The following is a 15,159-nucleotide window of genomic DNA, read 5'->3' on the forward strand; positions in this document are numbered from 1 at the left end:
AGATTAAGACTCAGGTTCAATTCCCAGCACCCTCACAGCACCTCACAACAATCTAAATCCAGTGCCAGTGGGTCTGAGACCCTCTCCTGGCCTCTGATGACACCAGGCATCCACATGGTATAGAGGTATATATGCAGGCAAAATATCCATACACATAAAATAAAATTGATAAAATTTTAAGAGAGAGTGAATGGTCTGAAAGTTGGTATTAGGGAAATTAGTTAAGGGACAGTTTTACTCTCATTCATTTTTGCATAGCACGGTTTCTGTGTTTGTTTGTTTGTTTGTTTAAACACAACATAGCAGAGAAGCCTAATCTATGTAACATATATATATATGTTACAGAATTAGTAGTTTATAATAATAATTGGTAGTATATAAACTACTAATTCTGTAACATAATAATAAAATGTCTTCATCATTCTGAAATAGATTAATCCCATACTGCAAAGTAGATCTACAGGCTAGAATAAGTAAATCGCCTATATTATTGCTGCTCTACACTTAATTCTCAGCAAAAAGCAGTTGTTAGAATGGTTATTAAAGAAGAACTCCACTCCATATTTCTCTTTGCGGCAATCACTTGTAGAAAGTTCTTTCTAAATGTCAGAAAACTGCAGTGGTAGCCCCTTCAAGGTTCAACAAACAGAACAGTAAGTCTGTTCCTGTATGACTCCAGATATTTTCTATACAACAAAACAGGCTACAATTTCCTATTTTCTTAGTTTTTCTTGAGAGTTTATTTAAAGTGAAGGTTGAAGGAACCAAAGAAGGCAGGCAAACAGACTGACTTACCGACTGTGGAGAATCGAACTGCAATAGGAGTCCTCTTCCCAATATGCTCAAACACCTTTGCCTTGGAGTATCTGGTAATATCATGGGTGACCTCAAAGTATCCGAAAGCACCTAATGAGAATGAGAAACTCTCAGCGCAGGACCACTCGGTCTCCAGGCCCTCAACAGTCGCCTGTGACAAGAGAAACTAAACACGCACTCAGCGCCAGCCTTCCAAGATCTTCCAACTCGGTGGGGGAGAAGAGGTCAACGAACACAGCACGTTAGGAACCAAACACAAAGCCTGACTGCCACTAGTGCTCCAATGACCGCCACACGGTGGGAGTCAAGAGGGGATGATGGGCGCTGGGAGCTTTGGCTGACCAAAGACAAAGACCCAGAGGGCATTGGGGAAGAGGCAGGGGCCAAGGATGGACATGGAAGGACACAGGGAAGGAGGCAGGGGCTGAAAGAACAGCTGCCAAATGACAAGTGCCAACAGAGAAGACAAAACAACGGGAAGGAACTTACCTAGAAAGCAGAGAAGCTAGGAAGGCTGACCAGAAGAGCACAGAAGCAAGCTAAGGAGAGCGTGCGTTATCCTTTCTACACGGCTGTTTCTCAGTTTGTTTGTTTGTTTGTTTGTCTGTTGACAGTATTTCTCTGTGTGGCCCTGGAGAGCCTGAAATTCTCTATGTTGAACAGGCTGGCCTCAAACTCAGAGATTGACCTGTCTTTTTCTCCAGAGCACTGGGATTAAAGGTATGCACCGCCACCACCTGGCTGCTAATCTTTTTTTCTTATTGGGTTTTTCTTTTAAACGTCAATGTTATCTTTTACATCCACCATAAAAGAAGATAAAAATTTTACAGAAGCTAGACAAAAGGGAAGGAAGATTCACCACAAACCCACCAACATAACCGTGCTCTATTTTTCGGTTCATTTCAGTATTTATCCGCAAAGAGCCGATTTTAGTGAAGCTGTAGCTGTGAAGCTGACTGTGCTCTCAGGTCCCCATGGTGCTGGAGAGTGAGCCCTAGGCTTGCCAGACAAGCACTCTAGCACAGAGCCTGATTTAGTGAGACAGGATATTACTGCTTAGCACAGGCTGGCCTTGAAACTCCATCTCGCTCTGCCTCTGCTTCCCAAGGGCTGAAATTACAGCATGTGACACACACCACGTGTGGCGGTAAAGTTACTATTTGTTTGTTTGTTCTCTCTCTCTCTCTCTCTCTCTCTCTCTCTCTCTCTCTCTCTCTCTCTCTGTGTGTGTGTGTGTGTGTGTGTCCATACCGTGTGAGCATGCATGTGTGAGTCTATGTGTGTGCATGTGAGTCAGAGGGGAAGCTGGATGTCCTTGCCTGCTTCCCACTTTCTTTTTTTGAAACAGATCTTTCACTGAAACTGAAGTTCACTGCTCTGGCTAGGCTGGCCAACAGAGAGCTCCCATCCACTCCCCTACCCGACACCTTCTTACCAGCGCTGAGGTTACAGGTACATTATAGTACGCCAGCCTTTACTACACATGAATGCTGGCAATCTAAACTTGGGTCATCATGGCTGTGCAGGACACACTTTATGACCTGAGCTATCTCCCCAGCTCTCAAAAGTTAGGCTTTTAAAAACTCTTTTGGAGCTGGACAGCTCTTCCAGAGGACCCAGTTTCACCATCCAACACACACACGGCAGAACAGAATGTCTGTAACTCTAGTTCCAGGGGACCTGATGCCTCCTTCTGGCTTCCTCAGCACTGGCTACGCATGTGGTGCACAGGCAAAACACCCTTACACAGTAAATGAATCAATATTTTTTATTTTTATACATAATGTATAATATATAAATATATAAAGATATTTGTATATTATATGAATTACGTTATATTATTTATGCCTATATTATATAATATATAACATATATTATTAATATTATTACTTATATATTATGATATAATTATATCATATATAATATTATAATATATGCAATAATAAATAGTATAATAATATATAATTCTATAATTAATATGTTTTATAATGATATATAATAATATAAAAACCTAGGCTATTGTTCTAGTAACAATTTTCCTTTCTTCTAAGAATGGAGATTTGGGGTTTTAACAAAAGGAGATTTTGTCTGATAACTACAAGGTTCCTTCTACTTAAGGTTGTCCGGTGCTTTGGGAAGCCCTTTGAGCTGTGTCAGGAGTGAGGAACACAGATTGCTCTCACCTGCTCCTTTTGCATGCACCACTCTCTCAGGAATCCGCTCTCGGTCAAAATGTGCCATCTCGTCGGTGAAAACCACATCCTGAACGAGGAGGGGCCCTCGGGACCCCGCGGTCATGATATTAAGTTTATCTCCTATTGGGTTCCCGCCTCCAGTGGTCAGGACATCGGGTCTCTATGTGGACATGAAGGGAAAGTGCAGGAGTCAGTACAGCTGAAGCCGTCTCTAACACTGCCATGCCTGGCGATGTTTGCGCCTTCCTACCTGTCCTTAAATTTCCCGTGTGCTAAGTGCTGCAATACTAAACCAACTCTCAGAAATCCTTTTCACCCAAGAGCAATTCCCAAGACCTTTGTTCTGGGAAGCAGAGGTGACTGATGTCTACTACCTGGTTCAGCTGCTCCTAGGGATGGGCGCAGGATTCCACATGTGAGATCCCAGATGGGTGTCCCTCGAAGGGGAACGTATGTGCCTGATACCCAGTGTCAAAACTATCGACAAACAGTTGGTCTTCAAAGAATCCACGCCAGCTGGTGCTTCCCCTGGGCTCCAGTTTGTCAGACAAAATAATCATGGGACACCATGACGGGGACATTCAGACATAGTGCTATGGACAAACTCTCAAGCTATGTGTGGTATCTCTTAACAATTTAAAAACAAACAAAAGAAATGTCTTTCTTTTGGCTACAAATAATTGTTTCTGATAAGATGGGTTATATTACTAATTTCTCTATATGGAGAACACTGGGGGAAATCACGTTGGAATTTATAACACTCACAAACAAGTCTCTCACATGAGTGCTCTACCGCTCGACCCAATTTCCTAAATCATTAACACATTTCCTCACATCACCCAAGGGCATACAATTTACCTCCAAAACAAACACAATAAGTAAGGTTTCAAGAGGCTGTAGTTCAGAAAAGAGCCTGGGGGCAAAGACTGAAAAGGAAGATTACCCAACTTCAGGGGACCTTCAGGGCAGCCCTGGACAGAGGGCTAACGCAGGGTAGGGTACATTAGCAATAGATGGTCTTAGGTGAAAACACTGCAGTAGGAGCAGGTCTTACCCAATGGTCAAGCACTTTCCTCCTGTGTGTGAGGCTCTGGGTCAGATCCCTAACCCCAACAATAACAGTAGTGAAGATCATAATCCCACCATGCAAAAGACATTTACTAACTACAGTGAGCTGATGGGACTGGAGAAGAGATCATATGAGTCATTTCACGTAAGCTTCCTGACAATCTCAAGAGACCAGTGTTAGCAATTCAACGTAATGGGTGATGCATGTGTCCAGAGGACTTGTGTGTGTGTCTGTGTGTGTGTGTATGTGTGTGTGTGGTGTGAGTGCCTTTATGCATGCACATTCCCATGTGTGAGAGCATGTATGTGGGTCAGATTCTGGCTCTTTGGGGGGATGGGCATCTGGCACAGTGGTACTACTGAGTCTTTCTTCATTTTCTAGATATACACACAAATATTTACTGGTGAGATGACTCTAGGTCTGAGACGAAATCCCACAAATGTAGGGGACACAGGCAAGGCAACACCGTCACTGCAACTTGAAGACGAGCATTGAGAAGCTCAGCTCGCTCGCCCTGTCCTCCAGCACTGGTTTGACATCTTCCATCTTGTAAGGTTCAGGTGTGGGATTGGAGTTTCGATGAAGACTCAAAGGGGAAAAAAATGTCCAATAAAAGGAATATGGGAGAGTTGTTAAATAAAGAGAGAGAAAGGGCAGGGAGTGTTTCAATAATGCAGCTATGTCCCTGTGACCCCCCCCCCACACACACACACACACCATGCTCTGTTGTAGTTTCCTGTGGTAATGTTTATTCCAGACCAGACCAAGAACTCAGCACTGTAAAATTAAAGATTAAAATGTATATCTATTAGACAACTGCTCAGATTAGAAACACTGCTTCCTACTCAGAAGATTTGTTCTCACCAAGAAATATTTAAAAACTCAACTCTCATGTAGACCAGGTAATCCTAAATTCTGAATTCAGTCTCTTATATCCCTTCTTAATTAGCAACAGGCAGGGGGTGGTGGCACAAACCTTTAATCCCAGCACTCAGGAAGCAGAGGAAGGCGCTCAGGAGTTCAGGGACAGCCTGGTCTATATAGCAAGTTCCAAGACAGTCAAGGCAATATAGAGACCCTGACTTAAAAAAAACAAAAAAACAGACAAACAATAATCTTCAAGCACTGTATCAGTGCTGACACCTGGGGAATGGGTTCTCAGGAACAAAATAAACACTGGGGTATGTTCTGATAGCCTTCAAGATGGGAACCTGGCCTTGGCAGACATGGTGACACAGCACTCAGGCTGGGGCAGGAGGTTATGAGTTCAAGGCCAAACTGGACTTTATGGTGAGTTCTAGGTGAGCCACTTTCCAAAAAAAAAAAAAAGTAATTAAAAAAAAAAGAAATAAAGCTAGATAAGTATGCTTTCTGGACCACAGCTAAGACTTCACACTAGAATATACTATCCCGTAAACTGACTCATCCTGATTAAACTACCAGCTGCCTTGGTCAGGAAGTCAATGTGTACTCAAGAGGCAAAAGTGAGTTCCCATTCTGCCATATTCATTGCCTAAATTACACTGTGTGGGCCACCAAGGGTACTCAATGAGGAACTAAATAAGATATGAAAATATGGAATAAGTAACTACTTGATAAAAGGTTAAGCAATATATCATAAGAGCAGTGAAATCTAAGAGTACAAAAACATGAAACTGTGTGTGTGTGTGTGTGTGTTTTACATGTGTGCAGTCAGTTCCCATGAATGTGGGTCCATTTGTATGCATGTGTGTATGAAAGCCAGAGTTTATTTCTCCACGGTTCTCTACCCTATTCACTGAGGGAGTGTCTCTCCCCTGGGCCCAGAGCTCACCAATTCAACCAGTCTGGCTAGCCAGCTTAACCCAGGGAGTCTCATCTCTCTCCTGGCACTTATGCGGCTGTTGTGAATCTGAACTCTGGCCCTCACACCTACAGAGTAAGCACCAAGCCACCTCTCCAGCCCTGAATCTATGTGCTCTGTGAAGGGCATAAATGGAGACTGCTAGAACGAAACGGTGTACTGACGGTCTCCACGGCCTCACAACTGCTACTCCATCTGCAGCCATTATGGCCTGTTAATCTGAATATGAACATAGACTCTAAAGAATGCTGCATTTATTTTGGAGTAACAGAACCACAATATGGAATAGTTGCCTTGGTGTTTTTAAAAGGGGACAAGAAAACACCATATAAAAGAATAAGGGAAGGCGATTGTGTAAATCACTGTGAAACAATACTCTGCAGCTGTCAGGATCAGTAGCAAGGGTAGCAATCGTCCACAGTTGAACATCCATTTGTCGGACAGATGTTCTTACAGAAGATTTTCTGTGGAAGCGCACAGTGGTCTTTGTGTGGGTTGGGGTTAAACTGACTCTTCTGTCCATGATTCTTACCCAGCGAATATGCATGAGGTCCCTTCTTCACAATCTCTGAGCTTCATTACGATTTTTGGTTGCCATTACTAAGGTTTGACACAAGCAGCTCCATTTTGATTCTGATACTATCCACAGGCCTATGCTAAGATCACACGGAGTCATGGCACAACTCTAAAGTAGCTGACTAGCTAGCAAAGAACTGCTGACCCATGGCGCTCAATAACTGTAGGTCTGGAGGGCCAAGGGCAGAAGGAAAGAGCAAAGGTTTCCAAGAGAACTAATGGATCATTGTTAATTCCAGGGAAAAGCTTTTTCTCTGGAGAAAAATTATGTCAGGTTATACACTCGCCAAGCCAGGACTCTAAGGTCAGACGGAATAAAGTCACTCAGTTACACACATGAGAAAGTTTTGTCAAGCAAGGCTATACTATCTTCTTTGTAGGTAGTAAACAGGTCACAGTAGTTGCTAAGATCTCAAGAATTCACTTTTACTGCTGCATAACCAAAACACAGCTGCTAGTTTTCAATAATTACAAACATTTAGAATAATCCTGTATAACGATCAAACTTGCCAAAGGACAAAACAGGAACTGCCAAAAAAAGTGTTTTCTCTCTTGAAACCAGATCAAAATTTTGTTAGCACCATGACTGGTCTAGTACAAGTTTTCAAAAGGCAGAGAACAGAGGGAGACTCTGGAAAGAAAGGCTTAAGAACTGAAGGACAGATCATCTACAGATGAAAAAGATTCCTTTTCTTTTTTATTAGAAGCGGCAGGATTGGGGTACTTAAAAAAAAGGAAACTAATAACAAAACTGATAACCATGTATTTATAGTTTCTGATTTACACTTAATATTTTCTGATTCACACTTTACAATCAGTTCCTGCTTTCTAACCTGGAGAGAAAACATAGAAGAGCCTAGACCTTGGCTAAGACAAAGACTTAGAGAAATGTGACTCCGTTGCCCATGTCTCTCCTGCTGACACACCATGACTAGGCAGTTCCGCTCCTCCTGCTTGCATGAGACAAGAGATCTCATCCAGGTTAATTCAACTGCTCCCCACCCACCCCTCTCCTGCCCCTCGCGTGGGCTCCGTGACACCAGCATGCTCACTATCAGGGCTAACCCCCCAAAAGAACATTCTCTCATAGAAAACTCCCTGGCAAGACAGGCAGGCTAAGAACCGATAACAAGGGGACAGAATAGAGTCAAGACTCTGGTGTTCAGATTCTCCAGTGAGCAGAGGTGACTTCTTATTATTAAACCTGGGAATACCAAAGGAAGAGCCCATGTGGTCTGAGCAGTGGGTGACAAAACTCCTATTTCAGTTCCAGGCAAACTTCTGAGGATACCTGCAGAATTATCTCTTTGATATATTTTTGAGAGGAAGAGAGAAGTTTTTAGGTAGGCCTAAGTCAAGCCCATGAAGACACTGGATTCTCTGCTTAATAATCAAAGTTCACAAAGCTCCCGGTTCAGTTGTCAGCAACATCTGCCCGCAAGAAGGCTCCATTTTGTAAATTGTTCTCACCAGAACACTCCGGTTCTGAGGCCAAAGAAGGATCCATTCAACTCTGGACATCCGGGACTTAAGAGGGGAGATTACAGAATACTGGCACTTCCAACATTTATAGCTCCGGTAAAAATTTTTTTTAAAAAAGGATATTTTACTGTCATAAAAATATAACTAACAAGTGTTTAAAAAGAGATTGTGTCTGTTGACTCATCACATAAATAGAAAACACATGGATAGCTTTCCAGGAAACATGAAATGTGTATCTCAGACAACATAATAATGTGACTTCCTAGACACAGAGAGAGACCACAGTTCCCAGATTCCCCTATACTTAGCCCATAACAGAGGCCCAGCAAAGGCAGCTTGAATAGAAGTGAACCTGACCCCAAACCCTCCCAAATACCCTTCTCCATACACTTAACATTTCTGTGGCTGAATACTGACACCTCAAGTCCTTTAGTGGGAATTTTTTACAAAAAATACTTATTTTTATGTGTGTGTCACTGTCTTGTGTCACACGTGTATAGGCACTATAAGTGTCAGATCCCTGTAACTAGAGCTACAAACCATTTTGAGCCACCAAGTGAGTGCTGGTAACCCAGTCCAGTGCCAGAGAAGCAAGAGCTCTTAACTACTGAGCCTTCTCTCCAGCGCCGTGCTTCAAGTACATAAAACCTTGTGCTAACCAACCAGAAGCTTCCTTCAGCTGAGGTCCTCAGTAATGACAAGGGACAAAACATCCCTGCTTCTTTCAACCTCAAACCACTCTGAACAATACAGAAAAGGAAGAAATTTCTGATGTGTTTACACTATTTTGTATGTTGGACACCATGATTACAGCATTTAGCCTACATAAGACAGAACTTAAAATGAGGGTCACGAATCAACAGTGAGACGACAAACAAGAGACACCAACAGGTTACACTGGAACAGATACTTAGCAGGCTTCTGAGAAGATGCTCAACATCTCCAGTCTGTTACTGCGAAGAAAATTAAAACCAATAACTGACTAAAAGTCTGGCAAGACCAAAAACTGATAGGAAACAAGGCACCCAGAATCCCATGTTGATAGATGTGGAAAATGATGCAACCACTCTGGAAGATGAGTGTGCAGTTGGCGCCTAAACCAGACATTGGCCCTATCCTATAACTCAGTAAATCCTATAATCCCAGTAGTTTGGGGTTTTGTCTTATTTATTAGGACAGGATTCATGCCATGAAACTCAGGCTAACTTCAAACTGGTAATCCAACTGCCTCATCCTTAGGACTGGAATCACAGGTATGTGCTAGCACATTCAGCTAGGAAAAATCAAAGTGTGGGTGCATAAAATGACTGGTATAAGGGTTTTCTTATCAGGCTGGAGAGATGGCTCAGCGGTTCAGAGCACTGGCTGCTCTTCCAGAGGTCCTGAGTTCAATTCCCAGCAACCACATGGTGGCTCACAACCATCTGTAATAGGATCCGATGCCCTCTTCTGCTGAGTCTAAGGACAGCTACAGTGTCCTCATATACATTAAATAAATAAATAAATAATTTTTTAAACAAGAGTTTTCGTATCAACTTTATTCATAATAATCCAAACTTGGAAATAACCCAGGTGCCCAGCAATCATATAAACAAACAGTGGTCTAATCTCATAACAAAGTACTGCATAGTGTGGAAAAATCTAACTGCGGGTACAGGGCACAAGAAAGCATTTTCACTGAACAACAAAAAGAGCTTTATACAAAACCCCATAAATCAACGGTTAAACCATTCAGAACAATGATTCCCACTGGACACACTGAAGTGTGTGTGTGTGTGTGTGTGTGTGTGTGTGTGTGTGTGTGTGCATTCAGTGTGTGAGAGTCAGAGGACAACCTCAGGTGTCAGTCCTCACCTTGCACTTTGCTTATGGTGATTTTCCACTGTGTACAGCAGGTTAGCTGGCCTGTGAACATCTAGATGTTCTCCTGTCTGTCTCGCAGTTCCACAAAGGAGCACTGGGACTCCCCAGTACACATTACCACAGCAGGGTTTACATGGATTGTGGGGATTCAAACTCATAGCCTCCCACTTTAACAGAGAACACTGCACACTGAGCCATCTCCTCAGTCCAGCCTCGGATACCTTGATACAGGCTCAGGATGCATTTGTTTTTGTGTGTATTAAACCCTGTTGAACAGAACACAAAAATCTATGCTCCACTGTATGTAAATAGCACTGTAAGCCTGCACATGCACACCCCACTCTTCATTCACATCCCCAAAGTCTTCAGGTATAAAGTATAGTTGAGGAGATACACTTAAAAAGCATCACTAATTTCCTGGATGAATGAAGGGATAGGGAGATGGATAATCGTATAAAAGAGGTCATTGCACAATACAGGAAGTGGACACTTGGGTCTCTTTTCAGTTAGGACACTGAAGTTCTTTTCGGTATTTCTGAATTCTCAACCCTTTTCATAATCAAGCATTCAGCGTATCTAGGCTACATAGCACATGCTAATCTCCTTCCAGAAGGTGTGGGAGCTCCCTTCCTAGAAATGTTTATTCAGAGTAGCACAAATTGAGGGAGAAAACATTAGAATCACCAACAATAGGTGACATACACGGAGCGTGGAGTTGTTATGAATGAGGAGAGAGCAACTTAATGATTTCCCCAAACAGACTGGTCTCAGAATAAACAGGACAAACACCTTTAAGAACACGCGTATTTTATTATCTAAAAAAAAAAAAAAATACTCACTACACGGTCCAAATGTTTCTCAGTACACAGGTATTTGTGACAGCATGAAGCAGGCTTTAGCAACCATTGGGTGCCCCTAGGTTCTAAGGAGCTCGGTTCTAATCTTGCCTCTACCACTGACTAGCTGTATGTCCTTAGTTACATCTCTGTGATTCTCTGGTTCTCTTGAAGAACTCAGGAAAAAAAAAAAAAAACTTAGCACACCTAGTTGTAAATAATGAAGGCCAATAGGGGCAAGGGCTTAGAGAAAAATAGCAATATTTCCCCAAACTCGGTCCATGAACACCAAACACAGATCTCTCAGTTCACCAACAAAAGCAGGGTTTTAAGGAAGAGCAAGGGGGAAGTCTCCCTCACCCTCACCCCCACCCCTGCCCTGCTAACCAGAAGCCATGGGGCCGTGCAGTATCATCTACTCCAACCTCTCTAAGATGTCCAGGCCAGGATCGTCCCTACCAAGTCTACTGAAATCCCCATGGTCTATACAGACAATGTCTTCTGCTTGGGATGTCTTGCAGCCAACCACATTCAATCTACACTGCACAGCTAGTCTGCAATGGGAACTAAATGGTAATCATCTGTTTACACAAGTTGGCTCTCAGTGTTGACTCTAAACTTCTCCAGGGTGTGGTCTTATCTCACAGGAATATTTGTACACCTCATCCAGCACTGTGGTGCTCTGTTAGCACATACAGGCTGGCACTCAAAGTTCTGTGAATCAAAGCGTTGATTACTGTCTAATGTCATTGCCAGTTCTAAAATACCAGGTCTGATGCTCCTCAGTGCCAATGAAATAATGGATGTGAAAAGGCTTTTATTTAATCGTTGAATGTTGTGTGTTCTGCATGTCACCATGGATGATGCTGGAGGCACAGGCTCGGGTACCTCCCAAACATCAATGCGTGCAGATCTAAGATTCCACAAACATAAAGCAGGAGCTGGCTCCAACTTCCTGGCTCACAGCTGTGGCTCTCTGCCACTTCGCCCAGGCGACTCCATGTCTCCCTCAAGCTGTGACCTATGTCCCAGCTGGCACAAATGCCAAACTCGGAGCCATCCACCCGGCCCCTGCTGCCAGCGACAAGTCCTGCAGGCCGGCAGCCCCATCCCCTCTCCGCAGAATGGAATGGTCTGTGGGACAGAAAGCAGCCACCAGAGCAGAGCCAGCGGTGCAGCCCCAGCGCTGGCCACCCAGGGGGAGCCCGCGCCGTTACTCGCCGTCGCCCACTTTATCGTGAGGCTTTGGGGAACACTTGTACCTGCGAGGCCCGCTGCTCCTTCCACTGCTTCATCTGGTCGCTGGCTGGGTCCCGGCTGTCCGACATGGTGTAGGACTGCGGAGCTGCAGAGCTGCGGAGCGTGGGGCAGGAAGGACGGGCGCGCGCGGTCTCCACCCGGGGTAGGCAATCCTGTTGGCCAGGCCCGTTGGAGTGGTGACTTCAAGCTCCGCCAATCAGCCCGCCCCCCACCTGGGATGGCCGCCTCCTGATTGGCCACTGGAACTCTAAAAGGGACGGGATTGGAAGGGAGGTGGGGCAAGAAGTGGGGCTCCGGGAGGTGGACCCCGGCATAGGAAGACGCTGGGGAGGCGGGTGGGGACTGAAAGGCGGTGCTGGGACCTTGCCGGTGCTCTCTGACCTCTGAGAGTCACAGCTCAGGGTCCAATTCCTCTGTGCAAAGTTTTCTCACTTTGCTTACTTTTGTTTGCTACTAATTGGTGGGTGGTTCTTTTTCTTCCTGTTCTCACTCAGATTATCATTTACCAAGCTGTATACCAATAGTTTACTGTAAAAACACTCAGAAACGGTTTAATCTTACTACAGATAGGTGCGGAACTCCTCTGTGAGAGGGAAAAATCTGACTTGTGACTTGGCCCACTGTGCCTAAGTGGCCTGTATTGACTGCGGTGACAGGCTCCTCCATTTTCTCCCCGGACACAGCGGAAGAATACTGAAAAGCTCTCCTCTGTCTTTGGGGAGAGAGGGATCTGTGTTGGGTCTAAGGATGTGGCTCAGAAGGTTGATGTTTGTCTAGCACGCACAAAGTCCTGAGTTTAATCGCCAGAATCATGCAGGCTGTTACTCGCGCCCTCCGGAGATCAGAAGCCAAATAGCTCCTTTGAGACCAGACTGGGAATCGAGACTCTGTCTCAAAAAAAAAAAAAAAAAAAAAAAAAAAAAAAAAAAAAAAATTAAACTAGAAAGTAAAACATTTACTAATGTGTGTAAATATTTGGTGACTTTGTAGCTTATTTTTAATCAATAGGTTGAATACTTTCTCTCAGTTGCTAGAATTTATCTTTAAACACCTTGATACACATGTGTAGTTGCCATCATTTTCAAATTAAACATTCTCAGCTTTCACCTTGATTTTGGGCTGCAGGTATGTGACTGAGGACATTTCAAAGTTTGTTCTTGATTTGACAAAGATGTGGTAACAGGAACTGGTAAAATTGTAAGTTTTGCAGTCCCTTGGGAAAAAGGTCACAAATTCATCTTATCAACGGTATTTTTCCTATATTGTTCTTAACACAATTGTAAACGTATCATTCACTGTGTCGTTTGTTTAGTGTCTTCTGCTATACCTACATCTACACTGTCCCTAGAATGTGAAGCCCAAAAAGGCAGTGACTATCATATCTAAAGACCCATGGGACCAGCAAAATGGATCAGTGGGGAAAGTCATTTACTGCCTGGCCTAGAACCCAAAGTTTAATCCCCAAGACCCATAAGGTAGAAGAAAAGAACCAACAGTCAAATGTCTTCACACACACCCACACCCACATACACACACACACACACTCATGCACATGGCTGAGACTATATATAGCTCAGTGATAGAGTACTCACCTAGCATATGTGAGGCCCCACCACAAGAAGGAAAAATAAATAAAAATAAGAAGATATGGAGCTAGCAAGATGGCTCAGTAGATAGGAGAACTCACTGCCAAGCCTGACAACCTGAATTTAAAATACCCAGGCCCCACAAGATAGATGGACAAAACTGACTCCCAAAAGTTTGTCCCTGACTATTATTACACTTATACACATATACAGTTAATTCGTTAATTAAATGTGACACCGATTTTAAGTTAGAACTCCTTGAGTACTTCCTATATGTCAGGGACTGTTTGACTATTAGGTTTTTGGTTTTTTTTTTTTTAACATATTTGCCTAGTTGACCCAGCAGCACTGTAAGTTATATACTAATATTGTGATTATTAAATGGCCTAGGAAGCTGAGGTACAGCAGGGTAAATAAAGAACTTGCTCAAAGCCACACAATTACCGATAGACACAGTCAAAATTCCAGTCCTGTCCACTCATCTCCAGAGCCCGCTGCTTGTTAAGCAAGCCAGTGTGGAGAGAATGCGCAAAGCAGACCTTTCTCTGCAGGCAGGATACTCCTGAACGAGGGAAATAAGAGGCCCGAGTCACGCGTTCTCCTTCATCCTTTGTGTCTGATTTGTTTCATCCTTTGTGTCTTATTTGATTTGTGGCTAGCTCGCTCCTTCTTTCTTCTCTGCTTCTGTTACTGTTACCTTAGATTCCTAAAGAGTTATTTCACAGGAACAGCAAGAATTGAGAAAGAAGGCAGGCCCTGATCTTGTCATGTCTTGCGATTTAAAATAAGGTGTGTGCTTCCAACAGTGGTGATGAATTTATACTGCCTAAGCAGAGTTCCTACCCATCATTTTTAGGATTACAAACCAATCATAGTTTAGGTGGAGACGCCTCTAAGAATCTCCTACAGCTTCTAGTGGTTGAAACCTGATCACTCTGATGCCTCAAGGTAAGTCCAAGCACTGAATTCAGCAAACCAGCTTGTTCCTGTTTTATTCATATAAACATGAATATTTTGTTGGCATTGAATAAAGCTGCTGTTTCAGAAATGCTGTTCAGAGCTCAGTGAAGTAAACTACACTGGCTCAAACCATAGAGTTATTAATCCTGATATCAGGACATCTAAAGACCAGACTAAATGGCTGACCAAGAGAAGAGATTAGACATTCAGTTGGGGCATCTCTAGAGGTAAAGTTTCCCTCCTCCATAGCAGAAGTAAAGAAGGGAGAGGTGTATGCCTTGGATGATGGGGATAGCCTTGGATGATGGGGGTAGCCCCAGGAACAGCCACACCAACCAGAGTTGTTATTTACTTAGGTCTTGAGTCCACCCACTCTCCAAGAAACAGAACCTTCTACACATTCGATTTTCACAGTGACTTTAAGAGGAAAGCTGTGGAAGTGGAGACGGGACAGAAAGCACAAAAGAAAAGAGACTTTCTTCATTTTATAACAAGCAACTTTCAGAAGACATCATTTATTCTGACTTATAGTTCCAGAGGTATAAGAGTCAATAATGTGGGGGGTGGGGAGCACCGGCAAGAAGCAGGCATTCTGAGGCAGGAGCAGAAAGCTGGGAGATCACATCAGGAAACAGAGAGAACTGGCTGTGGAAAGCAACTACGTAGTCTCTAA

At 43.5% G+C, this 15,159-nt stretch overlaps 1 protein-coding gene across 1 annotated transcript in view; it reads right to left on the reverse strand.

The window, feature by feature from the left end:
- The window catches only part of Cat (catalase), a 32,690-nt gene extending 20,572 nt beyond the window's left edge, over positions 1-12,118 (reverse strand). Inside the window, exons 1-3 of the mRNA XM_052183104.1 lie at positions 11,943-12,118; positions 3,000-3,171; positions 796-906 (exon numbers count right to left, since the gene is read on the reverse strand). Coding sequence (XP_052039064.1) covers positions 796-906; positions 3,000-3,171; positions 11,943-12,008 — 349 coding nt within the window. The 5' untranslated portion in view covers positions 12,009-12,118. The remainder of the gene's footprint in view (positions 1-795; positions 907-2,999; positions 3,172-11,942) is intronic.
- Between the last annotated feature and the right edge of the window lie 3,041 nt (positions 12,119-15,159).

Source organism: Apodemus sylvaticus, chromosome 5 (assembly GCF_947179515.1).
Source record: "Apodemus sylvaticus chromosome 5, mApoSyl1.1, whole genome shotgun sequence".
NCBI lineage: Eukaryota > Metazoa > Chordata > Mammalia > Rodentia > Muridae > Apodemus > Apodemus sylvaticus.